At 36.6% G+C, this 27,785-nt stretch overlaps 1 protein-coding gene and 1 long non-coding RNA gene across 2 annotated transcripts; one reads left to right on the top strand and one right to left on the bottom strand.

Moving 5' to 3' along the window:
- Positions 1-10,872: 10,872 nt before the first annotated feature.
- LOC149187728 (uncharacterized) lies at positions 10,873-12,015 on the bottom strand. The gene is made up of 2 exons (XR_016256211.1): positions 11,915-12,015; positions 10,873-11,762 (listed from the first exon to the last, which is right to left on the bottom strand). It is a non-coding gene; the product is annotated as an uncharacterized LOC149187728 (long non-coding RNA).
- Positions 12,016-12,076: 61 nt separating this feature from the next.
- On the top strand, positions 12,077-26,572 carry LOC149187727 (uncharacterized). The gene is made up of 2 exons (XM_089409744.1): positions 12,077-12,203; positions 26,121-26,572. Exons 1-2 carry the CDS (start codon positions 12,077-12,079, stop codon positions 26,570-26,572), a joined length of 579 nt encoding a protein of 192 aa, XP_089265870.1.
- Positions 26,573-27,785: the final 1,213 nt, after the last annotated feature.

Genomic DNA, 27,785 nt, shown 5'->3' with positions numbered 1-27,785 from the left:
AAGAGTTCTGAGGAGACCATATAAGCGCATCTTTTGCTCCCGCTTGTGTGAAACCTTTGCTCGAGAACCAGAGAGTGGCCGCAGACCATAAAGGATGAAGAGGGGGGGGCATCGAAAGTTCCACCGCATCCTTCCAAAGGGGGTCTGTGAGGACCAGGATTTAATCACTTTATCCCATGTAAACAAGCCTCTCGAGAAGAGAAAAGAAATGAGAGCAGGGGATAGCCTCGATTCCAGATTGAAGACAGTGGGATCGATGCCTATAAAAATGCAAGCACCAGAACCAAATTTCCATCTTAAATGCCTGAAAAAAAGTGACTGAATCTTTCTGAACGATTTCCAAATAGGCGAACCCGATCTGATGCCCATAGCTCGCCTTCTGAACCAGAAAACAATGCTTTTTCCCTTGAGATATCTTTGGTTGATGAATGTGCTCCACTGACGTTTTCCATAGATGCCTCTGAGGAGGGATTTACATAGAAGCGCTTTTCCGAAAGAAGGCATATGCAGAAGACCCCATCCACCCAACTTCTTCGGCCTGGCAATGGACTCCCACTTTACCAGATGGATTTTTGACTGGTAAGATCTGCCACCCCATAGAAAGGTAGCAGCCAGAGAGGCCATTTTGCTCAAAATGGATGCAGGAAGAAGGAAAAGATGGCTCCAATAGACCGCTAGTTGGGAGAGAACTGACTGAACCAAAATGAATCTACCCGCCAAAGACAAAAAGCGCATCTCCCAGCAAGAAATTTTGTTATAAAAACGCTCGATCAGCCACTGCCAGTCCCGAGCACAGTAACCTTTTGCTTTTAGGTGAAAACCAAGGTATTTTAACCCATCTTTGATCAGAGCGATATTTATGCCAAAAAGATCAGCGATCCATCGGGCCAAGTCCAAATTTGATTCATTGTGATATAACGTGGACTTTTCTTTGTTGATAGAGAGGCCAGTAGCAGAATGAAATTTCTGAAAAATCTCATGAAGGCATAACCAAGAAGATTTGCATAACATGGCGAAGAGGAGAATATCATCTACAAAAAGGTTATGTGAAAGAGAAATGTCTTTGCATAACTTGATCGGCCTGCACCTGCCTTCCTGAACGGCCAGATTGATCTGAGAGCTGAGGGCGTCCATCACGAGAATAAAAAGAAGAGGAGAAAGAGGGCATCCCTGGCGGAGGCCTCTTTCTGCAGGGAAGAAGGGCGATGGGATGCCGTTAATAAGAACAGAGTAATTAACGTTTTCAACACACGCCATAATCCATTTAATAGCCTGTGCTCTTAATCCGATTTTGGCAAGAAGGATTCTGAGAAAGCCCCAGTCTACGCAATCGTAGGCTTTTTTGAGGTCGATCTTTAGGACAGCAGCATCAGTGTTTTTTGTTGAGATTGAAAAAAGGCATTCCTGCGTCATTGCAACAGCATCCATAATGAGCCTGTCTTTTAAAAAGGCATGTTGTTCCTTTGAAATGAAAGAATTTAATACAGCCTTCAGCCTTTCCGCAATAATCTTAGATGAGATTTTATATAGGGAATTGCATAGGGCAATCGGCCGATAGTCATAGAAGGAATCCGATTTGCTCTTCTTTGGAATAAGAGCGATAAAAGTGGCAGAGAGTGAACTGTGAATGTGCCCCGACATGCGGGAAGCGTCCACCATGCCCAAAAGACCCTCTTTGAACAGATCATAGAAGTGACTGAAGAACTCGATAGGCAGACCATCGGGCCCCGGAGATTTGTCCCTTTTGAGCTTTTTAATGGTGTCAAGGAGCTCGTCTTCCGTAATAGGCTTAATGAATTGTTCATTGGCGGCCTCATCAAACATTTCAGGCAGCTGCTCCACAGCCCAAAGAGAGTGAAGCGCATCGCTGTCCGACCTTTTATATAGATTTTGAAAAAATCTAGAGGCTTCTACAGAAATGTCCTGTTGAGAGTGGAAAAAACCCCCCGCGCCATCCTCAATCTTCCAAATGGAGTTCTTTGCCCGACGAGCATTTGCAAAGTTATGAAAAAACTTAGAGTTTCGATCACCCTCCCTGAGCCATGTTGCTCTGCTCTTTTGTCTCCAAAATGCTTCCTCCTTTAGAAGCAACTCTTGTTTCTTTTTTTCCAGGGACGAGATGCGGATTTTCTGCACGAAAGACAGACCATTGAAAAGGGCCGAATCCGTTAGAAAAACTAATTCTTTTTTGATGTCGATTAACTCACGTTTGTCGGCCATCCGCTTCTTTATCTACCAGTCTTTGGCTGCAGACCGCAGCATTTGGATTTTCTCTCGGAAAGTGTATAGAAAAGCCTCGTCCGAATGATGAATGTCCCGCCAAGAGCTAACCATGAGCTCGTTGAAAGATTTATCGCCAAGGAGGGAGCCGTTAAATTTGAACGGGTAGCCGAGCTTACAATTGATGTTCAACCATTCCAATATGATGGGCCTATGATCCGAGGCGGGCTCCAACCCCGTTCTTGCCGTGGGCATGCCCCATCTTTCAATGAGGCTGGCGCTTATAATGAAACGATCTAATCGTTTGGCAATATAAGCAGGGCCTGTCCTGCCATTATCCCAAGTAGGGACCATTTTCTCAGGAATGATGTCGATGAGATTTCTGTTTAGAAGCTCCCAACGCATTTTATCAGCCATGCGATCCTGCTTTCTGCAACAACCCCAACATTCAGCAGAGTTGAGGGTCAAGTTTAGATCACCAGCAATTAATAAAGATTTTATATCAAGAATCTCAGAGCCAAACAGCATGTCCCAGAATGGAGCTCTGTCCCTATAGGGTGCATATATATTTAATATATTGATGATCTGTGGCCTTCCTCTGATAGAGGCCGAGAGGAGGATCCCAGCACAACATTTATAAGGCTTTGCTCTGACGAAGACCGGGTTCCACAAAGCTACCAGACCACCTGACATGCCTTCCGCTCCAGTAGCAACCATATACCATGAGGGGAACATTCTTCTGAAGAAAGCCAACGAGTCTGAACAAGAGTGCATAGTTTCCTGTATAAAAATGATGAGAGGATGAACAGAAACAAGAGTCTCTTTGAGCGCCAGGAATTTTGGGGCGGCACCCAAACCCCGAATGTTAAAGGATACTAAAAATGTCATTTGGAAGGTTGACCAGCCTGACATGCTCTAAGAGGCTGCGAAACAGTGGGCTCCATGATTGGGACTTCCACTAGAGACAAATTAGTAACCCCCAGGTCAGAAGCGATAGTCCTGCCACGGAAATGGCGACTTCCTCCTTTTTGTTTTTTCCGGACGGTGATATTTTTTGCTGAGTTGGGACTAATAGATGGGAAAGACGGCTTATGAATAGTGAGGGGTTCAAGAATGGATGGATTCTGCTGAAGGAGAAAGTCAATGTCACTATCAAGATTGTTGACAGGAGACTGCGATGGGGAGTTAAAAGGGGTAGGGGATAACAACGGTTCCTTACCCTTTTGCGGTGCAGGGACATGCCTATTTGGAGAGGGCGATGAGGAAGAGATCGTGATTGGATGAGATCCCACCACAAAGTCCGCTTTGTTCTTTACCTGAGGAGAGGGCACGGGGAACTCGGGGAGCGGCTCAGGGATGGGCGGACATTGAAAATCCGCAAGATTTGGAGACTCTGATTGGAGTTGTGATTGAGCTGTGAACATCGCAGATCCGTTGACTGAAAAGAGAATCGATTTTCCGAGTTACACACATCTTCAGAAAGAGAGTCTGGCCCCGAAACCTCTTTCTTATCGGATGGATACCTGTTCGCCCTGAATATTGATCGGTGCCTGCAGTTCCTGACAAGGTGACCCGTTCGATGACATAATATTAATTATTATTTTAAATAAAATTATAATTTTTTTTAATGAATTTTGTAATTTTAATAATCTGAAAAATATGATAAATTACGTATTTTAATGATTATTATAAATTAATGATTATTTAAATTTAATTATTATTTTAAATAAGATTATAATTTTGTTTTTTTTTTTTTTATGATTTTTGTAATTTTAATAATTTAAAAAATATAATAAATTATGTGTTTGGATGATTATTATAAATTAGTGATTATTTAAGTTTACTGATTATTTAATTTATATGATTATCACTCTTGCCTAAAAACTTAAATCTTATAATTTTATATAATATTATTTTATATCTTTAATAATTTAAAATGTATCGTAAAGCTTATCATAAATTTTGCGTTTGATTTAATTAAAAAAAAAGAATTGAATTCTCACATTGGACATTTAAATGTTTGAATCACTAGTCAAAATTACAGTGTTTTACCATGCATAATCGCCCAGCTTAATTTTACTTCTATTTCATTTTTTGAACTTTTTAAAGAATTTTACTTCATTAAATATTTGATGAAATAATTAAGAATATTGTATTGAAATTTAAAATCTAAAATATTTACATTATTCGAAGTTCACATTTTAAATTTATAATTTTAACAAACTCAAATTAAATAAAGAATATTAAAAATAAAACCTCCTTCAAATATGCTGCGGCATCACGAGACAAGCTCTTAAAAGCACGTTCTTTGGTGCAGACTGACTGTCCATGAATAATGCTGCATATAATTTTGTTGAAGAATTGATGCCTCATTCTATATCGTACAACAACTTTCCCTGTTTTCATCTGACGCCGACCTCTCACAGACAGCAATTCCTATTTCCAACCCCATTGAAACATAAATGCAGCCTGACATGCAAGGGGATAACAGTTGCTTTCTTGCTAAAATGCCAAAGTCAACCCCATTGAAACATAAATACAAGAGAACTGCTATATGCCTTGCATGTCAGGCTGCATTTATGTTTCAATGGGGTTGGAAATAGGAATTGCCCTCACAGACCTTGCTGCGTTTAATGTAATTGTCCTTACTGCATTTAACACTAGCACAGGTATTTAATGTTCTTAAGTACATCTTCTGCATCTCTCCGTAAAGACCAAACACATGGATTCTTGCATGACTTCCATGAGCATACATGTGACTTCATTACCGTATTTCCCATCACTCAAACTTTCCGAGCAGTGGTGCCCTCGTTTTCCGGTGAGAGCTAACGACCCTGCCATAGGGCATTAAATGCCCGTATGGAGGCCCCACTTACCATGCATGCCCATGCCCTTCCATCCTGCATCATGCATTTCTCCGAGAGCCCTGACCCATCGCGTCAAACTTTCTCCGGTAGCGGGTGACCCACCCCCTCCGCGCTGGCACCCGTCATGCTGGCGCATTTTCAAACCAAGAGATCGCGCCAAAAACTCATTTTCGTTGCTCTATTGCTCCATTCGCGCTCCCGTTGCAGGTCCTCTGCAACCCTCGATTAGCTCTTGCCCTGAGGAATGCATCTGTTGGATTTCGCTCGAAGACTTTTTGGGAGGTTGCGGGATCGTAACGGTGAGAAGCCTTGCCATATAAGATTCCATTGTTGAACAACATTTTGATAAATTTATTTTGCGCTTGCTCCATCGCTTGCCCTGTTTGTTCGTCTGAACCAAAAGAATCAGTTTTCTGACTGCAAAATAGTGATTTTACTAGCGATTGTGCAGCAGCAGATTCGAGTTCGAAGCTCCGGAAGAGGTATCTGTTTGTAATTTTGGGGGAGGGGCGAGGGCTAGCTGAGAAAATTATGTGTGAATCGCAGCCTCGGGAAGTCTGGAGATCGTCCCGGGATTTGATCTCCATACCTTCTGACAAGGAGGATCCGAGCTCTAGAGTATCAAAGAAAATTAACAATACTGGCGCCCCGTAGTATTTGCATTCCCAAGATGCAGGGGAAGACGGGAGGGAGTGCATGAGGTGTTCATCGGTGGTTGTCCAGTGAGTCGAGGCGCCGGTGAGCATTGTCTGGTCGCTGGTTCGACGCTTCGATGAACCCCAAATTTACAAGCACTTTGTCCACAAGTGCTCCATATGAGGTGAGGGGGATCTGAAGGTAAAGGTTGGCTGCCTCAGAGAGGTTCAAGTCGTCTCTGGTCTCCCTGCGGCCACCAACACTGAGAGGCTCGACATTCTGGATGAGGAGCAGCATATTCTGAGCTTCAGCATCATTGGGGGAGATCACAGGACTGAGAAATTATCGATCCATTACCAATCTGCAAGAAATGGTCATAAATGGAAAACATGGAACCAGTGCCGCATGGGAATACCAATGAGAGGACATGTTTATTCGTGGACACCATCGTTAAATCCAATCTAGCTCACGTCTCCAAGCACTGGAGCGCACAGCGTTGCTGAGCGCAAAATCGAATCTCATGCCGCAATGATCAAGCTTCGTTTTTTCCCTTTTTTTGTGTTTATGCTTTTGTTGGCTATGCAGTTTGAGAATTTGTACAAAGGCAGTACCGATTGAAACTTGTAGAGGCATTCGTGATATTTATTAATATCTGATTCTTTTGACAGATTTTGGTGGGTTTTTCAAGCTTCGAGATTCAGTTTTTGTAAGGGTTTGGAAAAAAATAACTTCAATACTAACACTAGAAACTCTTATGAAATATATCAATAGCCTCATAAAAATGATGTGGAAATTTCAAATGGGGAGATTTTATGAAATTCTATATGGTATTGAAGCTTATTATGTTGAAATTCCCTTCTTACGAAAGAGGAAGTTCAATATTTCAATGACAAGGAGTTGTATTTGTTGCCTTATTTGCTCTAGAGATTGGAGTTATATTTTTCATTGGGGATACGTTCTAATTTACTCTGCTTGTTCCTTGACATGTTGATTGAGGTGTTCTTCAAGATTTGCAAGGATGATGTCTCAATCTTGGAGAGTGTAATAGGTAGAATATGCTTCCAACTTTTCTCCTTAAAAATATACACCGCAAATGCTAATTAAGGAGGTCGAGCTTTGGTTGTTTGTTAAAAAAAAGTTTAATGTCTCTACTAATCTTATTCAAATTGGTTGATTACAAGAATGAGGTGGCCAAGGAAAAGTGAACCATTCTTGATTCAATGAAAAACCTTTTTGTCCCTCACATTAGAAAGAATACGATTAAAGAGATATATGATGTTTTGATAGCTTTGTACAATAGTGTGAACATTTCTTATTAAATATGTTAAGAAATAAGGTCTATGTGATTTGCATGACTAACACAAACATTGTGGCAAGTTCCATGATGAACATCACAAAGTTGGGAGCTCAATTTGTTGCCATAAGGGTGAATGAAGATGGAGAGTTGGTGTTTGTTACACCAAATGGTTTATAGCATCACGGGAACTCTTTCTCTAGGGTATCCATGCTGATGATAATTTTCCCACCTTTGTAAGGCTTTGAGATTATGTTGTGTAATAAGAAACAAAGCCAAAGACTATTTCAATGAAGTAGATCAAATTAAAATATCTTTCCTCGTTAGGAGGATGTGTAATGGAGGCAACAAAGGAATGCTCAAGAAAGGGAAACATGAATTAATTTATTTGAACTAAGATAAGAAGGATTTAACTCATGTGAAATATTTCAAGTTCCAACATAAAGGAAATCATGCCAACAAATGTATAGAAAGAAAGGGAGGCAAAGAACCAACATAAACTAATTACCACTGAGTGTAGATGTTATATATGGAAATTAGACAAGTTTGAAAAGAATCAATTATCTGTGTGTGAAATCAATTCAAATTCATATTTACAATGGATCATGGTCACAAGATTAATACATGTAGAATTAAGAGTCATGACTCTTCATGAGTGTTGCTCCTCATAAAGATCGACTTGTTACAAAAGGATATAACATCTAACTATGTTAAATTAAATGCCAACATTAGCATGTATCCTAATCTAAGTATGGTGCAAGGCATCGCTTCTTAAGATGATCCAACCTCAAAGCATTAGTAAGGATGAGTGTCGCGTCGATCCAAACTCCCAAATAGCTTCATCTTCCAATAGGTTCCTCCACTTAACTTACATTTTTATTTCTTTTTACTTTTGTAAGTAAGGTTTGACTATTATTTTTTCTAATGATTGATTTCATTTTCTTTATCTAATAATATATTCGCAAAATGTTTCACTGCGTATATCTTTTCTTATGATTCTCTGCCACAATTTGTTACAGCGTCTTGTCAAGTCAGTTCCTAATCCCTCCCAAACTTATCAAGCAAGTTGCATTATTTATTGTCACTATTAGAATCACCTTCCTTGAATATGCTCTTTTTTTCTTCTTCTTTTTAGAGCTCTATTCTCTAGACATTTCTTTAAGTAATCCATGTGAACCACTCTCATAATTTCTAGTTATAAATCTTATTTGGACTTTCTTCTTTTTATGTTTGACCAATCCCATCTTCTCAATCCTTCAATCCAAATATATTAATGATGTCATGCCCCAAAGTTTGACCATGAGTATCTATGACTTTAGAAAAATATTTGACAATGGTTGGAGACGACCCTATAGCAATTCAACGTCAAGCTTTCGTTTCTATTCATACTAACAAATACATTTTGTTCACTTCTTTCCTCCAACATAGTCAAACTATTATCTGCAACATATTGTCTTGAATTACCTAGTCCACTCCTTTTCTCTACATTTTGTAGTCTTCTGTCATTTTCCATCAACTCTAGTTGATTATTTGAGTTATCACATTCTCAAGGTTCTTTTATGATAGCATTAAACTTTGCTAAACCGGAATGCATTTCCCTACATACATCTAGTATCTTTGATGCAAATAAATAATTTTGATTGCCTTCCTCCATATAGTTTTTCATCTTAGAAATATGTCATTTTGTAACTTCCACTTCTCCATACTTGATTTCATTATTTATGACCAAACAACCTTCTAAATCATAATATATGAAGAAGACCTCACAACTATTAGAGAATTTTGAGATCTAACATGGGCCTCTTAAAAAAAATAATAAAAGAGTTGTAAATTTTCAAAAAGAAAGAAGTACATATTATCATGCTTTCAACTTATGTCTGTGATATGTGAAAAAATCCCCCATGACCATCTAAAATAGATATATTAAAGAAAAATAATAAAATAGTAATAAATTTTTAGAAAGGAAAGAAACAAATCTACTTTTTATCACATTTTCAACCTATGTCCATCATAAGTGAAAAAAATCCTCACTATTATTGGAGAAATTTTGAGATCTAAAATAGCACTTTTAAAGAAAATAATAAAAAATATATAAATTTTAAAGAAAAAGAATAAAAACTACTTCTTATCATATTTTCAACTTATGTATAAAGTCTAAAATAATCCTCTTATGAAAATAATAAAAAAATTATAATATTAAAAAAAATGCAAATTATTTCAAATGTAAACATTTATCAAACATGTGAAAATTAAATTTTGCATTCATTAACTATTCACTTTACATTATTTTAATAAACCAATCAAATAAATTAAAAAAAAATTACCAACTCCCTACCACATACAACATTCATTTTCATAATGTCATGTTCATCAACCAAACATTGTCATTCAACAAACATCATCATTCTTCCCAACAATGTCACATTTGATGGTTAATCAAACAAAAATCACCCACATGAAATAATCATCACCATTCCACCCATTCATGTAATGTTAATCAAACAAGATCACCAACATTACTTGTGAATATGTTATATTCATTTTTCAGATCGCCAACATTACTTATGAATATGTTATGTTCTTTTTCCAGTGACTACTATCATAGACAACTCAAAATATCACATTAAAATAATCGTTGCAAAATGTTATTCCAATTTGTTCTTTTTAATTTTATATCTTGATATTTCTTACCCTTGTCCTCCAAAATACTTTGGAAGCACAACGACTGTGGATCCTGAATCTATTAAGTTTATTCATCCTATTTGGTGGTGAGATTGGGTATAATAGGTCCAATGTTTTGTTAGATCCAACTAACAATTGTTTCTGTTATTCTTTCACCAATAGCCTTCTTGTCTACTCCTCCGATGAAAAACAAGATGGTAGGAAACCCTTAAACTTTTTGTGTCATCTTCTTTATACTGATTGTCAATTTTGTCAGCTTGTTTTATTCAGTTATTTTTATTTTGATGGTTAATTTTAAAAATATTTTAACATTGAACTAATAAGAATGAGATGAATTTTAGAACTGTTAAATTGTAATTAATGAGATCTGATTTTAACGGGATTAAAAGACTTCTTACTTCAACTTAATCACAAGACTGACATAGTGCAAAACTAAGCACTTCTTACTTCAACTTAATCACAAGACTCACATAGTGCAAAACTAAGCATTGACAATCCCTGTATCATTACCCATAAAACTTGATCGGTGGAGACTAACACTGCAAAATTCATAATTAAACATTGACAATTACTACATCACTACCCATAAAACTTTACTGCAAAATTCATAATTAAACATTGACAATTCCTACATCACTACCCATAAAACTTAAACTTTACTGGCCGATAACGACTAATCTAATCCAATTTTAAAATAGTCTCAAAATCAACCATCCAATTTAATTCAATATCTACTACTAGTAATTTCTAAACCACCATTTGAGGCTTTTTTATATATTTACATTCAACATTTTTCTTTTACACAATTCAATTCTAAAAAATTCCTCTGTCACAAAGTTCTTATTAAATTTAAAAAACAAAAACATAAAGTTCTTATTAAATTTAAAATTTAAATAATCATTTAAAGACAAAATTTATTTCTCAACATCTAACCATATTCATACTTTGAATTTGAAAAAATTAACCAAAGAGATCAATCTCAATGAAATCAGATCCATCTGAATTCCCTTCACGCTGTTAAAAATTCAGATCCAACCTCAAACCCTTTTAACACTGAAATTCTTTAGCACAAGCCTACGCATCTTGAGCAAACACAATGACCCATTTGACCGCTGTAAATTTTGTAGCACAAAACTCAGATACCTGATTAAACACAATGAACCATTTGAAATGGAAAACCAAAATAAAATTGGAGGAATTGTATAAGAGTTGATAAAGTGTGCAACCACAACAGAGCAGCCATGAGATCGATTTCCATACAATAAAATTCCAAGAAGTGTCTGTTTGGGAAAATCACACTCAAAAAAGTTTCCATCCTGCAATATTGTCTAGAAAGAAAAGATTGCAAGCCCAATCCTACATATGACATATGGACATTGTGATGATGAAACTATGGTGTTTGCCGGCGAGCGGAGATAGTTGCATCCCTCTTTTGTCTTTCACAGCCTCAAAGCCTCGGGCACAGAAAAACCTGGTACTGCATCAATTCCTGAAGAAATTTAATCTCGAAGCTTGAAAAATCCGTCAAAAGAATCAGATATTAATAAACATCACGAATGCCTCTGCAAGTTTCAATCGGTACTGCCTTTGTACAAATTCTCAAACTGTATAGCCAACAAAAGCAGAAACACAAACAAGAGGGAAAAAACGAAGCTTGATCATTGCGGCATGAGATTCGATCCTGCGCTCAGCAACGCTGTGCGCTCAAGTGCTTGGAGACGTGAGCCAGGGACTGCAGATTGGATTTAACGATGGTGTCCACGAATAAACATGTCTCCTCATTGGTATTCCCATGCGGCACTGGTTCAAGGTTTTCCATTTATGACCGTTTCTTGCAGATTGGTAATGGATCGATAATTGCTTAGCCCTGTGATCTCCCCCAACGATGCTGAAGCTCAGAATATGCTGCTCCTGATCCAGAATGTCGAGCCTCTCAGTGCTCCCGGGACGATCTCCAGACTTCCCGAGGCTGCGATTCACACATAATTTCTCAGCTAGCCCTCGCCCCTCCCCCAAAATTACAGACAGATACCTCTTCCGGAGTTTCGAACTCGAATCTGCCGCTGCACAATCGCTAGTAAAATCACTATTTTGCAGTCAGAAAACTGATTCTTTTGGTTCAGACGAACAAACAGGGCAAGCGATGGAGCAAGCGCAGGATAAATTTATCAAAATGTTGTTCAACAATGGAATCTTATATGGCAAGGCTTCTCACCGTTACGATCCCGCAACCTCCCGAAAAGTCTCCGAGCGAAATCCAACAGATGTGTTCCTCAGGGCAAGAGCTAATCGAGGGTTGCAGAGGACCTGCGACGGAGCGCGAATGGAGCAATAGAGCAACGAAAATGAGTTTTTGGCGCGATCTCTTGGTTTGAAAATGCGCCAGCATGGCGGGTGCCAGCGCGGAGGGGGTGGGTCACCCGCTACCGGAGAAAGTTTGACGCGATGGGTCGGGGCTCCCGGAGAAATGCATGATGCGGGATGGAAGGGCATGGGCATGCATGGTAAGTGGGGCCTCCATACGGGCATTTAATACTCTATGGCAGGCTGGTTAGCTCTTGCCTCGTTTTCCAGCTGACGACGTCAGTGTCAGGTGCTGGCACAGCCATAACTAATAGTTAATAACTAGATATGCGCAATTATTGAAGGAGTTGTCTATAATGCGACTTTTTGGAGATTCCGGTGACGGAATCCGGCGGAAGAAATTGAGGTTAAATCTTGATTTGTTGCAGTTAAAATGGTTTTTTAACTGCATATTTGGATTCAACACCCTGAAAAACCCTTGGGACGCTTTCATTGTGCAGAAACTAGCTATCAAACTTGCGATTCCAATAAATTCTTGCCGGATTTAGACCGGAAAAACCCGTCGGAAAAGCTTTCAAAAAGTCGCGTTATAGACAACTGCATTATTGAAAGCGTGGGTGCAATTAATAAAAGCTCAAAAGGCGTGTGGAGATAATGGTTTAATAACTGGAACATGGTACACTTAATTATTTAGACTTAATTAAAACACGCAGTTGTCTATAATGAGACTTTTTGGAAGCTTTTCCGGTGGGTTTTTCCGGTCAAAATCCGGCAGCAATTTATTGGAATCGCAAGTTTGATAACTAGTTTATGCACAATCAAGGCGTCCCAGGGGTTTTTCAGGGTGCTGAATCCAAATATGCAGTTAAAAAACCATTTTAACTGCAACAAATCAAGATTTAACCTCAATTTCTTCCGCCGGATTCCGTCACCGAAATCTCCAAAAAGTCGCATTATAGACAACTCCTTAAAACACACCCCTTGACTTCAGAGATTACGTTAAAAATATAATATTTTTAAATATTTTATATTGAATATGAGAAAACTAATAAAATATAAATAACGAAAATATTAAATATTTGTTAATAACTTATGGGTGGGAAGGATATATTCAAGGGTTATGCTAAAATATAATTTTTTAAAATATTTTATACAGAAAAGTAGAAAACTAATAAAATATAAATACTGAAAATATTAGATATTAGTTAATAACTTATGTGTGGGAAGGATATATTGAAAGATATAAGTAAAGAAGAAATAGTTTAAAAGTTTTTTTTTTTTTTTTTTTTTTTTTTTTTTTTTAATTTCATAAAATTATATTAATGAAGTTTGCAAGGGGTAAAAATTGTGAGGATAAATTTATTTATAACACATGAGAGAAACAAATGTATTATAATTAATTTAGATTTTATTATTTATGTAAAATGAGAGTGTTTTTTTTTTTTTCATAACATAAATTTGAATTTCACATTTTTGAAAAAAATCAAGTTATATGGATATAAATAGTTCTCTAAATATCATTTTGTTTGTCTAATATTAATTTCTCCTTAAATATCCATTGTTTAAGATTTTTAATGAAAATAAGATTAATATATAAAAATGGTGGTGTATGGTTTAATCCCATGAAAATAACAACTAGATTCATAATAATTATTTGAGTAAATAAATATTAGGGGAATTTTGAGATCAACAATAAACCTCAAAACAAAAAAATGTATTAACAAAATAAAATTTAAAAGAACAAATAATATTCAAAATGATAATAGAGTCTTTAGGAAATAAGATTAATATATATAAAAAAATGTGTTGTATGGTCTAATCCCATGAAAATAGCAACTAAATTTATAATAATTATTTGAGTAAATAAATATTAGGGGAATTTTGAGATCAACAATAAACCTAAAAAAAAATGTATTAACAAAATGAAATTTAAAAGAACAAATAATATTCAAAATGATAATAGAGTCTTTCAAAAAATAAGATTAATATATACAAATTGTGTTGTATGGTTTAATCCTTGAAAATAACAACTAAATTTATAATAATTATTTGAGTAAATAAATATTAGGGGAATTTTGAGATCAACAATGGACCTTAAAACAAAAAAATGTATTAACAAAATGACTCAAATGGAGTTGGCACTTCTTGGATGCAAAATTCAATTCCTGATCTAGTGTGCCCACTTGATGTCTAAAAATTCAATTCCTCATCTACGAGGTGCCCACTTGATATTTGAGTAAACCTACACTTGATATTTGACTAAACATACATAAAAAAAAATACTATAAAAAAGTTTTCTTTCTTTTCATTTATAAATTCATAATTCTTATTTTATTGTTTTAACTATTATTTTGTTATTTTCCTTTTAAAAACCCATTTTAAACCTCAAATTTCTCTTAATAAAAAAATCGTGTTAGAGTATCATTAAATAATGATTTTTTTAGAAAAATATTGTGATAAACTGAATATGGATGATTACAATTGGATATTGTTTCCATTTCATATTACTTAGCAATCAATAATATGATTCTATATGTATTCTCAAAATAGAATAAAGAGCCACATTTTACAATAATACTCAAAAATACCAACATGATGATATCTAAAATCCTTTCATAAAGTGTCCTCCCATTTGCTACTAAATTTTTGGATAGAATGGGGTGAATCAAAGAACTGGTAATGATTTCATTCCAATCCTTTTATGCTCCACCAAGAGCCAAACAAAGAGTGTCCATCCATTTAACATGGCCCACATACTTATTGTATTTACACCAATTTGACATATATTAAGGCATCCTTATTCTTAGGCAAATAATTAATTGAATTTTTAACCCATTTTTTTTTTAATTTATCTATGAAACAATCAAATATTTTAAGCATCAACTTTATTGGGAGAAGAAAAAAAATACAAAATTTATATCCATTTTTTTATGAGAAGAAGAAATATTTAGAAATACATTCAATGATATTGTTTAGATAAGCCTCCATTATCTCTTGATCATAAAATTTAACTAATGTGAGTAGTCATTGTCCTTTCTCAAATAGAATCCTTCAAAGGTTATTTATGTGTTTTATTTCCTATGTTCCCTTCTATGGTTATTTATGTGTTTGATTTCTTATGTTCCAATTATCTACGGATCAAGGCCTATTTGATTTTCTTTCAATTCATAATTATTCATCTTACAATACCATAAACCTAAGGGTAGCAAGCATTCTAAAGTTTATAAAATATTGATAAGTTAATCTATTGTTCATTCTTTTAAATATATATCAGTTATTCATATTTATTCTATGACCTTTCTCTAATAATCATCATTAGTTATTGGCCTCCATAGGCTCTTGGTTGTAAGATATTTTCCAAATAAGAAAGAGTTCTTGAACCATGAAGCTCTACTAAACCACCAATGTCATCCATTTACCAATATTTTCTCTTTAAAAAAAGCTAAAATCCTCATCATATTACTTATTGACTTTGGAACAAATGCATATAAACATAGCATACAAGAATGCACCCAAGAACAACTTTGAATTATCTTTTCTCTCATAACAAAAACTAAAAAATATCCTCATTGTATTAATTATTGTCTTTGAAACAAATGCTAGAAAAATATAGTATACAATATTGTAGTTAATGTGCAACAACCATGCATAACACCCATGCGCTGATTTTGAACACACTAAAAAGACTTCGCAAAATATATATGCTTTTTTGAACACATTGAAAAGACTTCGCAGAATATATATATGTTTTTCTGAACACACTAAAAAGACTTCGCAGAATATATACGCTTTTCTGAACACACTGAAAAGACTTTGCAAAATATATACGCTTTTCTGAACACACTAAAAAGACTTCGTAGAATATATATACATTTTTCTAAACACACTAAAAAGACTTCGTAGAATATATACACTTTTCAGTGTGTTCAGAATTTGTACATGGGTGTTATGCATGGTTGTTTCATACATACATTGATATGTTTTATGGAAGTCGCGTATGTCTTCTAGGGTTTTGCAATATGGCTTGTTGATGACATTTCATCTGTTATGCTATGTTTGTTGTTGTCTATCAATGATGTCTCTATCATGATAATCTGTGTTTGACCATACTAGTTGAGTTGAGTTGGTTATGGAATGAAATGTTGATTAGTAAATATGTTACTGTGTTGTGATATGTAATTAGATTAATGATCTATGATTGATGTAGTAATTGGTTCAGTGGTTATTTCAGTATTACAGTGATTCATATTCAGCTGTCAATATATTGATATTTGTACGCAGGTCATCTTTAGAGGAATCGTGTACATACACAGGTGTGCTTCATAGAAGTAGCATATACATTCTGACATGTGTTTGATCAGGGTTTACAGTGACAACATTTGGTTTCTATGATGAATAGTACATGGTCTAGTATACTTATGAGTGGTTATGCATTGATATGAATTTCTTTGATCTAGTTGCATTGGTTGACAAAGATTTAGTGATTGATTTGATGATTCAGCTGGTTCAATGGTTGGGTGATTTGATTCGGTGATTGATTTGATGATTCAGTCATTTCAATGATTGGGTGATTTCCATCAGTGATTGTTTTTACAATTGTTACTTGGTTTGAGCTTAATGATAGAAGTGGGTCCAATATGAAAATATGATGAAAGGTGGCCTACATTTTTGATGTGTTGAGTCAAGTGGATCTAGTATGAAACATTATGAAACATGGTAAGCAAGAGGTGTTGATGGTTGGAGCCTTCATTGAGGGAGTCGAAGCTTCCTTCGAGTAGTAGTTGGAGAATTTGTGCAGGGGGTAGGAGCTCCCTTCTGTAGGAGTCGATAAACTCGATCAAGGGGTTGGAGCTCCCTTCCATTGCTTGCTGGAGAATGAGAGAAGGTTGTAGCCTTCTACAGGTGGGTCCCTGTATACTGGTATGAGTCTGCGCCAATACAAGATTGTAATATGTTTTCCTTTGTAATAAAAGAAGAAGACAAAGACGACGACAATGATGGTTTTGTCCCACATTGGGTTTCCACATAAAACCTCAGTGTTCTATGTGTGTTGCTTATGTTTTGTGTTAGCTTCTCTTTACTTCTCATGGTTTCTTCTTAATAAATGAATAATGACATAATGATGCACTAGTTAAAGATGAATATTTGATGGAACATACGAAAAGTTAGTTAATTGAATATATGTGGCTTTACTTCATAGAAGTCGCGTATATACGTGGTTTGCATAAATGACAGTAGCGTACAAATTGAAGAATATTAAATGAAAAGTTTAAAGTGAGTTTAAAATAGTAACTCACCAAACCCCACCCGCCCAACCCCCCCCCCCCCCCCCCAAGTATTTTCCCAACACTAAGAGATCTGAGGGAGGTCAAATTGCTTGGGGAAAGAGGTGCCTTGCTTGTCCAAGGAAGGAAAATTAGAATTTGTATGACAACCATTAAAGTGTGGTCGGTGTGCCTTTAATAGGTAGGTCTGTTGAAGAGTCATTGGGCTGAAGAGTCTAGTGAATGTGATTGTTTTGCATGCATGTTAGTTTTTAATGTGTTGGTTGTGCATGCATTGTGATTATTATGTTTATCATGCATAGTAGGTTAGACATGCATTGTGGTGGTCATTATTGCAATTGTTTCATCATGATGCTGTTGGTGTCATTATGTATATTATGCTAATACCAATTGATGTTGCATACAGGATAGCCTCCCATGAAACACACTAAGGTATGATTTGATTATGTCTATATTTGGTTTATCTAACATGGCATGTTTGCAGGCGATAAAAGATTAGATATGACGAGCAGAATGGTGGATTACAATTCATGTGACTCTCCTTACAGATCATCCAAGTAGAAAGGAGATGAGTATTCTCCTGATTTAGCAGATACACTGAGAAGTTTGAAGCAAAAGATCAGAAGTTGCAAGGCAGACAATAACAAGTTGATTGAGTCACAGGAAAGACTTGTCAAAGCTCAGGAAAATCAAGTAGAAGGTAATGCAGTAATCCTTCATATCCTATCAAATTTGCATTGACAAGAACAATTGAGGATCATCCATGGGCAAGAGGAAAGGACTAATGAGGAATATGATATCAGGTCTCAATCATGATACATGTTGGACATGGATGATACGTTGAGAGGTGGTAGATGGTTGGATACACCTGACAGGATGCATTAGAGGCCCTCCATCAATCCAAATAGTGACACCAACACTCCTTGCTACTCCGATAGTGGATGAGATGCCTCAAGCCATTTACTATGTATTTGAGTAAGAAGCACCATGAGAAGTTCACCCATGTGCTTTTTGTCACCATACCTCTCACCCTACGTCAGTCTCTAGCAAGAAAGAGAAACAAATGAAAAAAACTACCCCAAACTCAACCCATTTCAATGTTAGAAGCTATATGTATATGCAAGTACTTTTGTAAATGCATATAGATATGCAATAAAATATAGAGAAATCCACTTTCATAAATGTGCTTTCATTCCTGCATATGAAACTGTCAATATATTTAAACTCTTTTTGATATTTAAGCATAGTTTCATTTCTAAGTTAAGGTCCCACCTACAATGGTCATGTCGGCTCCCAATTTTTATATACACACATATATTAAAGTGCACGTATATGAAAGAAATATTTTGTATATGTGTGAATTTTGTAATTGCACACAAATATAACAACATCCATATCTAACAACCACACATGTATATGCGAAAGTGCATATAGGAAAATATTTATAAAATAGTATTGTCATATTTGTTCTTCTCCTAATACTTCAAATTTTTATAGGTACTCGATAAATGGGATCTCATGAAAAATGATGCCATGCATGTCCGCCACTTGTCATTGGTGAATGATTTAGTTAAATGATGTGTCAAAAACATTAACATCTTTTCATAAAATAAAAAAACAAATTCTTTTTCAAAAATTTGAATTTCCTATATGCACTTTCATATAACACTTCATTTCTAAGGGCTTTAATGGAATCCATATGACCAAGTGCGGACAAGAAATTTAATAGGTATTTCACCTATTCATTTATGTTCATATCTAAGCTTAAAATTTTATACACTATATTTCTTTATACTCGAAGGCCCAAATAACCAAATAACCTGTTACGTGAGAAATAAAGACCATTTTTGGAACCTCAACCAAATTATTTTGCTTTTGATGAATTCAGATCATGACTTCAATCTCATGTCCATGCTGCCTACAACCCTAGACAATAGGATTCTTGCATGGCATGGTATGGTTCTACTTGAGAAAATTAAATAAAAAGAAAAAGTCTACCAAACAAATTCCAATGCAAGTCTTGAGACTTCGAGAGTTCTCATGTGAAAATTTTGAGAACCAATCAAAACTTTCCACTAGGTTCTCTTGCCATGTCATATATTCCATGTCACTGCCACATCATCTCTTCCATGTCACTACCATGTCATCACTTTGATGTCACTAAAACATGATTTTCAAGAAAAAACTCTTTGACCATGAAAAATTCTAGAAAGGGGTTGCACCTTCATACAAAGAAGAGAAGGAGGTATATCTAGTGTTACCATAAGGGGAGTCATGGAAGGGAATTGTGAACTGGCCACCTTCAAGGTTTGAGGTTCCCGAGGGAAGAACTGGTCCAACAACATGCTCAATTAGGTCTTTTGAGTTTGTTCTTGTCACAAAATGACCATCCAAAATGCTACCTTGGAGAGGAAAGTGTTCCATCAGTGAATCCATTGTTTCCTAGCCAATAAGGGAGTTGTTTCTCACCTCGAGGACTGGTTGTCAATGAGATGAAAATGGTTTTACCCTCTAGTGGGTCCTCTGAGTAATCGACTAGTGTTTCTTCCATAGTAAAAATATTTACCATAACATGCATGTAACATTGACACATGTATTGTGTGGCCATTACGGGGGAGCTTGAACTTTGTTTATTAATCATACAATGTGTTTAGCTCTAGTGAATTCTTCATTGATTGGTAGGGTTATACTTAACCCATTCTTCCCTCAAAACAAAAACCAAAACGTGGATGTATGTCAAGTAGGGGCTTACATTGAAACATGGAAGAAAGTGGCAATATTGAGACCTATCAGATCAAGTTAGTGGGTGCCATCAGAGGTCGTTGTTGGAGTAGAAGCCACCTACTAGGCCTCCACTCCTATTGTTCTTCATTTATATAATAAATTATTTACTGAATAAAGGCATAACTTAATTATTTGTTAAATGAAGTTAGTGTTCTTCGTCAAAATCCTATGAGATAGCTCACTAGCTAAAAATATTAACATGGTAAATAATAAAAAATTGCAAAACTCATCAATTATATCAGTGAAAAGAGCTCGTAAAATCTAACTATAAGTTGAAACACTTAATTTTTAGTTTTTTAAGAATTCATTTTCTACATTTAACCTCCATGCCTCAAATGATATTTTATTTTAAAAGTTATTACAAATTTTTCTCTTATGTGTTGGCTTCATCAATTTGATATGAATTATATTAGTAGACTTGTTTATTTTGGAATAGGGATTCCATAATTTCATTTTAATTATCAATAATTGCTAGGTAAATGATAATTATTTAACCTCCATGAAACATTCTAGAATATTCTTAATGATATTCACAAATCAAAAGTTGAAATTGATCTTCATAGTAGTTATTCCATTTTTGTCATTTTAATTGAATTGATTAATTAAATAAAAATGTCATTGGAACAAGTGTCATGAAATGAGTTATGGTTTTTGGGATATGATATTGATGAACCATGGTATTGGTCCATAGTATTCTAACAAAATCTATTTACAAATTAAAAATCTTCATGATAAAGTGACGTTTAATCCTTGAAAATTTTTGTTACATGTTTATTTAAATGCATACATATTTAAGTTATATGTTAATTCCTTTTATGGTTAATAATAATAATAATAAAAATAATTTAATTTTTTTCTCATAAAATAAAATATACAACTAATCATTGTAACTTTAGTTGAGAATTTTTTAGACGTTTTTTGTTTTTTTTTGCGATTGAGCTCGAAGTAGCCATGGAACCCTAGCTACGTCTCGGCGCCTTCACGCCCTTGCTGCTCTGCGGCTCGTGGCTTTGGGCCCTCTTCCCTCCTCCTCTGCACTCCTCTTTGATTTTCTGCAGATTTAGAGCGCACATCTTCTGCTGGGAGGGACGATTAAGCCTAGCTCACCCTCATGGAGGCCCCGAGCTCGCCCTAGGCAGGCCTGCCTTCATCTGCCGAATCTTTCTCTCGGCTCTTGGCCGGCTTGCCACAAAAGAAGAAGAGCGAAGCAGCCAAGTTTTTCAAGAGGTTGGAAGACATTCCTAAAATCTCCCTATCGCCAGAGACCTCGATTCAAGTTTCCCTTTCCTTAGCTGAGCGGGCTCTCGTGGGCCAATTCATAGGTCTTTGGCCTTCTCCTAAGACCACAGAGTCTTGGGTGAATAGGAACTGGGCTCCTCTAATCAAGTATAGCGTCACTTCTTACTTCTTAGGACGAGGGTTTTTCCTCTTCGAATTCACCTCAAAGGAAGACAAGGATCTAATCTTTCAGAATGACCCCTATTTCATGGGCCCTCAGGGATTGTACCTCAACAGATGGATGCTAGATTTCGACCCTGCAGTCGATGTCCCCTCGGCTGTCCTTATATGGGTCAAACTCCCTAATCTCCCAGTCCATTGCTGGAACTGGGACTCACTGAAACACATGGGAAACGCCCTTGGGAAATTCATAGACAGGGCAAACAACAAAGATCAATATGACTGTGCTCGTATCTGCGTAGAAGTAGACCTAGAGGTTGGTCTCTCGGAAGCCATCAAAGTCAAAGTAGGAAACTAGACCCATTTGCAGAAGCTATATTACAAGCAACTGCCTTTCAAATGCCGAAAATGTCATGTCTACGGCCACTTTGCTAGAGGACGCCCAACCAATGTGGAATCAGATAAGGGTAAAGAAGAAGGTTGGAACCAGATCAAGTGCACCAGGAAAATCCAAAAGCAGGTTGGTCCAAATGGAAGAGGTCCTCAAACCCCCCCCCCCCCCCTCAGCAACCCCCTCCCAGAATAGATCAAGAAAATAAATTCGCCCCTCTAAGCTCGCAAATAGAGGAATCTTAGGAACCAGAAAATAAAAAATAAACCCCTCCCTCTAAAGGTACTCCCAAAGGTCCTGGAAACGGAGTTGAGCAAGCTGGAAGTGGTGTTCCAGCAATAGATATGGCAATGGCTGAGAGCTCCAAAGGAAACACTGTCGAAGTAGAGGAAGATGAACATGAATCAGAGTGCTCAGAGGAAGAAGGGGAAATAGGAGAATCCCAAGCTTTGATAAGGAGATCCACAAGAGGCCGCAAATTAGATCGGGAAAAAAGAAAACAAGAAACGTTCAAGGATAAGCTTCAAGGCAGCCAGCCAATCATTGAGAAGCTATTAGCATCAAAAGCAAAGATGGCGAGAAACCAGTCCCAAGGCTCCAAAGGAGCCAATCAAAAATACAAATGATGAAGATAGTCTCCTGGAACTATAGAGGTATGGGGAGCAGAATCAAAGAAGAAGCCATCAGAAGTTTAATAAGAACAGAAACTCTTGACATACTTCTTATCCAGGAGACCAAACTGGAAGACACTGTCTTCCTTTAGGCAAGTAAGAAACTCTGGAACAAATGTGAGGCTAAAGCAATCTCAGCCCGAGGGGCTTCCGAAGGGTTGGGCACTCTTTGGAACGCTAGCAAATTTACATACGTCTTTGAAACCCTCAATACTCACTGGCTGCTCTTAAAATTGCAGCACATAGATTCAAAAGAGGTAATCAGTCTCTTCAACTTGTATACCCCCGTGAACGTTGTGGAAAACAAGGCCTGCTAGGACTCCATAAGAAACCAAGCAGATCTAGTTAATCTTGAGAATATCATCATAGCAGGAGATCTCAATCTCACTCTCTTATCATCAGACAAGAGAGGAGGCATCGTTGTTCGAGATCTAGCAAGGGAATGGGCAGAGGACCTTATGCAGGACTGGGACCTGCTGGCCAATCTCGGGTAAGTACACTTGGACTAATAAAAGAATTGTTCCTGGCCACATTGCTGCTAGATTGGATAGATTCTTAATTCAAAGCTCTTTTCTTCTGCTTGGATTAGAGGCTAGAATGCATATTCTGCCATGCAACACTTCGGATCATAAATCCATCAAGATGGAACTCATGTTTTAGCTTGACCTTGGACCTATACCTTTTAGATTTAGCACGCTCTGGGCTAAGGAATCGGACTTCATGCAATTAGTTAAGGACACTTGGTTGCAGCCGGTCAAAGGCTCCCCCTTTTTTGTTTGGGAAGAAAAGCTCAGAAGAGTGAAAAGGGCTTTGAGAAGTTGGGCCAAATCTCTGCCAAATCTAGCCAATGAAAGGAAAAAAATCCAACACATACTGGAAATCCATCAGCTCTAAGCCGAAACAGCTGACATAACAAAAGAGATTCTAGATAAAGAATCCCTGTTTTAGCAAAACTATCATAAGGCATATCTAGCTGAGGAAGAATATTGGAGACTTAAGTCTCACAGTCTTTGGCTTAAAGCAGGGGACAAGAACTCTTCCTTCTTTCACAAACAAGCTCAAGCAAGGAAATGTACCAATTCCATTTCCGAAATCAAATATGGTACCGTCATTCACAAGGATAATGCAAACATAAAAAAATCAGCTTCTCTTCATTTTAAAAGTCTATATAGCGAAGATATAAATCTGGATCAAAGTTCAGAGATGATGGACGGGATCCCCTCCCTGATTTCTGCTTAAATGAATCACCTCCTTGAAGCAAAAGTCACCAAGAATGAAGTCAAGGCTGCCTTATTTGCCATGAACCCAGACAAAGCCCCTGGGCCAGATGGATTCTCAGCCAGATTCCTCCAAATTTGCTAGTCCATTGTGGAAAAGGATCTTTACAAAATGGTTCTAAAATCCCAAGCTTGCCAGAAATTTGGAGGAAGCACGAACTATGCTTTTCTTGCTCTCATCCCCAAAGAGAAGGGAGCCAAATCCTTCAACAGGTTTCATCCTATTTCGCTTTGTAATATAGGTTACAAATTGATCACCAAAGTCATCGCTAACAGAATGAAGCCCATCCTCCCCAAAATCATTCTGGAAAGCCAAGGAGGTTTCATTCAAGGTAGAAAGATTGTGGACAACTTCATTTTGGTCCAGGAGGCAATCCATTCAAGCCTGAGTCGCAATGAAAAAGGTATGGTTGTCAAACTTGATTTAGCAAATGATTTTAATAGATTTAGGCATAGTTTTTTGCTGAAAGTCTTACATAAGCTTGGATTTGGTGAGAAATTTATAAACTGGATTCAAGCTTGCATCTCGGAGCCTTGGATTGCCCCATTAATAAATGGCAGAGCTACCGATTTTTTCAAAGCCTCAAGAGGGCTCAGGCAGGGGTGCCCTCTCTCACCTCTTTTATTTGTTCTTCAAGCCTCTGTTCTCAGTTTTTACCTAGACAAAAAAAGAGCAGATCAGGATATTGCTAGGCTCTGTATTGCAAGAGGTGTGAAAACCATTAATCATGCCCTATTCGTGGATGACTCACTGCTATTGCGAGTAGCTTCTGGGCTTATTGCCTCCAGATTTAAAAAAGCTTTGGATGAGTTTTGTATTTGGGCCTCCCGTTTTTTCTCAAAAAAGCTTACAACAGAGATTGGCTCCCCCAATTGAAGAAATTCAAGAACAAGCTGCTTGCCTGGGGTTATGCCTGGCTTAACATTGCTGGTAAGTCTGTCCTTATTAAATCTATTCTTTCCACCCTTCCCTTGTTTCAATTTTCTGTCCTTCTCGCTCCAACTGGCTTTCTCAGAAAAATGGAGGATACCATTCGAAAATTCTTTTGGAAGGGGGGCAAGCAGAATGAGAAAAAGATTCTGCTGGTCAACTCGGAATGTATCTCCAAACCACGGTTGGAAGGAGGCTTGAATTTCAAGAATCTTGGCTACCAAAATGTAGCAATGGGAGATAAATTAATCTGGAGAATTATTGCCCCTAAACCTGGTTGGGCGCAATTAGCTCTTTGGAAAAAATACTTCAAAGGCCAGAATTCTCGTTGGCTAGATCACCCTAAGATGCATCCAAATACACCCTTTCTAAAGCTTTGCAGCAAAGCCTGCTCTCTCATCAAAGATCATGCCTTCTGGATTCTTGGTAATGGAAAAAGGATCAACCTCTAGACAGATAAAATTTTGAATAACGAGCCATTGGGAGACTGTCGCTCACTCCAAACACTGCGTAGATGGATGAATGAGGTTGGAATGCGAACTCTGTGGGACATTTCAGCTTGGCAGAACTCACGCCGGGCTGGTTGGAATCTTCAAACACCCCCAAATCTATCTATGGAGCACTAAATTCTGATTTCCAAGCTCCACGACTTGTCTCCATCGCTGGCTCGAAAAAGGGACACAAGAGGATGGGGTATGCAAACTGGTGGATACACGGTTGCTCAAGGTTATGCCAAGCTGTGTGAGCGCCCCCATGTGGCCACAAACCCTGAGCCTTGGAAAGGGATATGGCATTATCCCACCTTGCCTAAAATTGACTTCTTCAACTGGCTACTATGTCACTCAAAAATCTTGACAGACGGTAATCTCCAGAAACGTGGCTTTCACGGTCCTTCAAGGTGAAGTCTTTGTAAGGTAAACCAGGAAAGCGTAATTCATCTGATGCTTGAATGCACCTTTACTTTGCAGATTTGGACAGAATTATTGGGAACTCTAAGTTCCAGCATCGTGTTTCCTTCCTCCATCCCCGATATTTTTACTAAATGGCTACAAAGGTATCCCGGGACTCCCCCAAAAAACAAAATTATCAAAGTTGCTTGGACTGCTCTCCCTAAAATAATCTATTGGCAGGTTTGGCTTGAGAGAAATACAAGGATTTTTAGAAGCTACGAATAGGAGGCCAAGCTTGTGGCAGTTAAGAATAAAAGTCAACTTAAAGAGAGTCTGAGAGATATTCAAGATGACTTAAATCTCAGCCAGCAAGATATAAATTGGGGCTCCTCTCTCAAACTCCAGTTTCAGAATAGTGAAAATAGTATCTCCCTCCCCAAATATTGGCAAATAAGACTTTCAACAAATGACTTCAATGATTGGGCCACAGATCAGCAGAGATTCTCCCTCTTTTTTGATGGGGCTGCAAAGGCCAATCCTAGAAGAGCTGGTGCTGGAGGAGTAATTTTGAATCCCGATGGTATAAGGATACACAGTTTCGCTTGGAGCCTGGGCATAGCTTCTAGCATTCAAGCTGAGGCTTTGGCTCTTTTCCAAGGACTCAAGATTATGAAAATGCTGAACATCAGGGAGGCAAATGTAATTGGGGACTCCCAGGTAATAATTAACATTATGGTGACTCATTCTAAGCCAACGGATCTAAGGCTTGCAAGGCTGATTTTCAGAGTAACAGATCTTAGAGACTCTTTCCAGAAGTTGAATTTCTATCATGTGTTGAGAGCTAATAATAAGGAGGCAGACATCGAAGCCAACAAAGCAGCCCTCCTTACGGCTAGAGCCTTACTCAGAGGAGGACAGGAATCATGGGAACCAATTCCTTAATTTAGATAGCTATCATGTTTTACTGCCTTTTGTTAAATCAGTTTGTATGTATCCATAAAGTTGGGAAAATCTCTGAAATAGATTACATAGTAGCAGGCAAAAAGAGATGTGAGCTAAGCATAAACGCCATGGCCTTGCATGGTTGTGCGGGACTTGTGGAATTAGACTCACCTTTTGTAATCCGTTTTTTGGCATTAAGGCCAAGTATCTAGTATATCCTCTATCCTTTTCTGTAAAAAAAAAATAAAAAATAAAAATAAAAATAAAAAATAATTATTTTTACAATTTTTGCACCAAGAACAACTGTATAATTCCCTTAGTGCTCAACAAGTTGACATGTATTCCTTTTTAAAAAAAAAAAAAAATATTCTCTAAATGAAAGAACATATAGAAAAAACAAAAATGAAAATACATATTTGATTAATTTTAATTAAAAGTATTATAAAACATCAATGTTGGGTTGATATTACAATGTAGTGTGAATTCCAACAAAGATTTATTGGAACTGCATGTTTAAATTGGGTACCCTAAAAGAAGTTTGAGCCTCATGAGATTTGATACTTCTAGCCTACTTACTAGATCTTTAGTTAAAATGAATTTATACCATGAGATGTATTATAAAATATTTAAATACTTATTATGGATTGATGTTTATTAATACTTATCAATCATTTAATTTATAAAACTATAATAGTATATGTTTTTAACAAAATTTGATAGTTTATCCAAATACACCGTAAAAACTACAATTTCATTTGGGCTAAATGTCATTTACGATCTTTCAGATTTAAATGGAATCGTCAAATACAATAATAGAGTCCTGTTCGACCCCAAACTTCAAATCTAAAATATATACATTTCATTTATATATTCCTTTCCTGATATATAAATATATTTCCACATTCTTATTTTCATTATTAAAATATGAGAATTTAATCTAAAATCACTAAGTAAAATAATAAATCTAAAAAATATGAAAGAATTTAATTAATGATATTTATTTTTTACTTTTAATTATAAATATATTTCTTTCTCTTTCTTTTTTCACATTTTTATTTACATTATTAAAAAATTAAATTTAATCTAAAATTACCACGTAAAATAATAAATTCCAAAAATAGAAAAGAATCCCATCAATAATATTTATAAGATAATAATTCATTTTGCAAAAAAACCAAGGAATATGAATATGAAGTGAAGTTAATGCCAAAAA

This window comes from Pinus tabuliformis, chromosome 3_1, assembly GCF_031772625.1.
Source record: "Pinus tabuliformis cultivar Carrire ecotype Pingquan chromosome 3_1, CPIR1, whole genome shotgun sequence".
NCBI classification, from domain to species: Eukaryota; Viridiplantae; Streptophyta; class Pinopsida; order Pinales; family Pinaceae; genus Pinus; species Pinus tabuliformis.
Note: the sequence above shows the minus strand (reverse complement) of the source record. Positions and strands in the feature narration are given on the sequence as shown.

Excerpts from the sequence above, each read along its gene's own strand:
- LOC149187727 (XM_089409744.1), top strand. The coding sequence starts at position 12,077 with ATGCGCCAGCATGGCGGGTGCCAGCGCGGAGGGGGTGGGTCACCCGCT. Across the intron at positions 12,204-26,120 it reads GAAGGGCATGGGCATGCATG|ATCAGCAGAGATTCTCCCTC; the intron begins GTAAGTGGGGCC and ends ATTGGGCCACAG.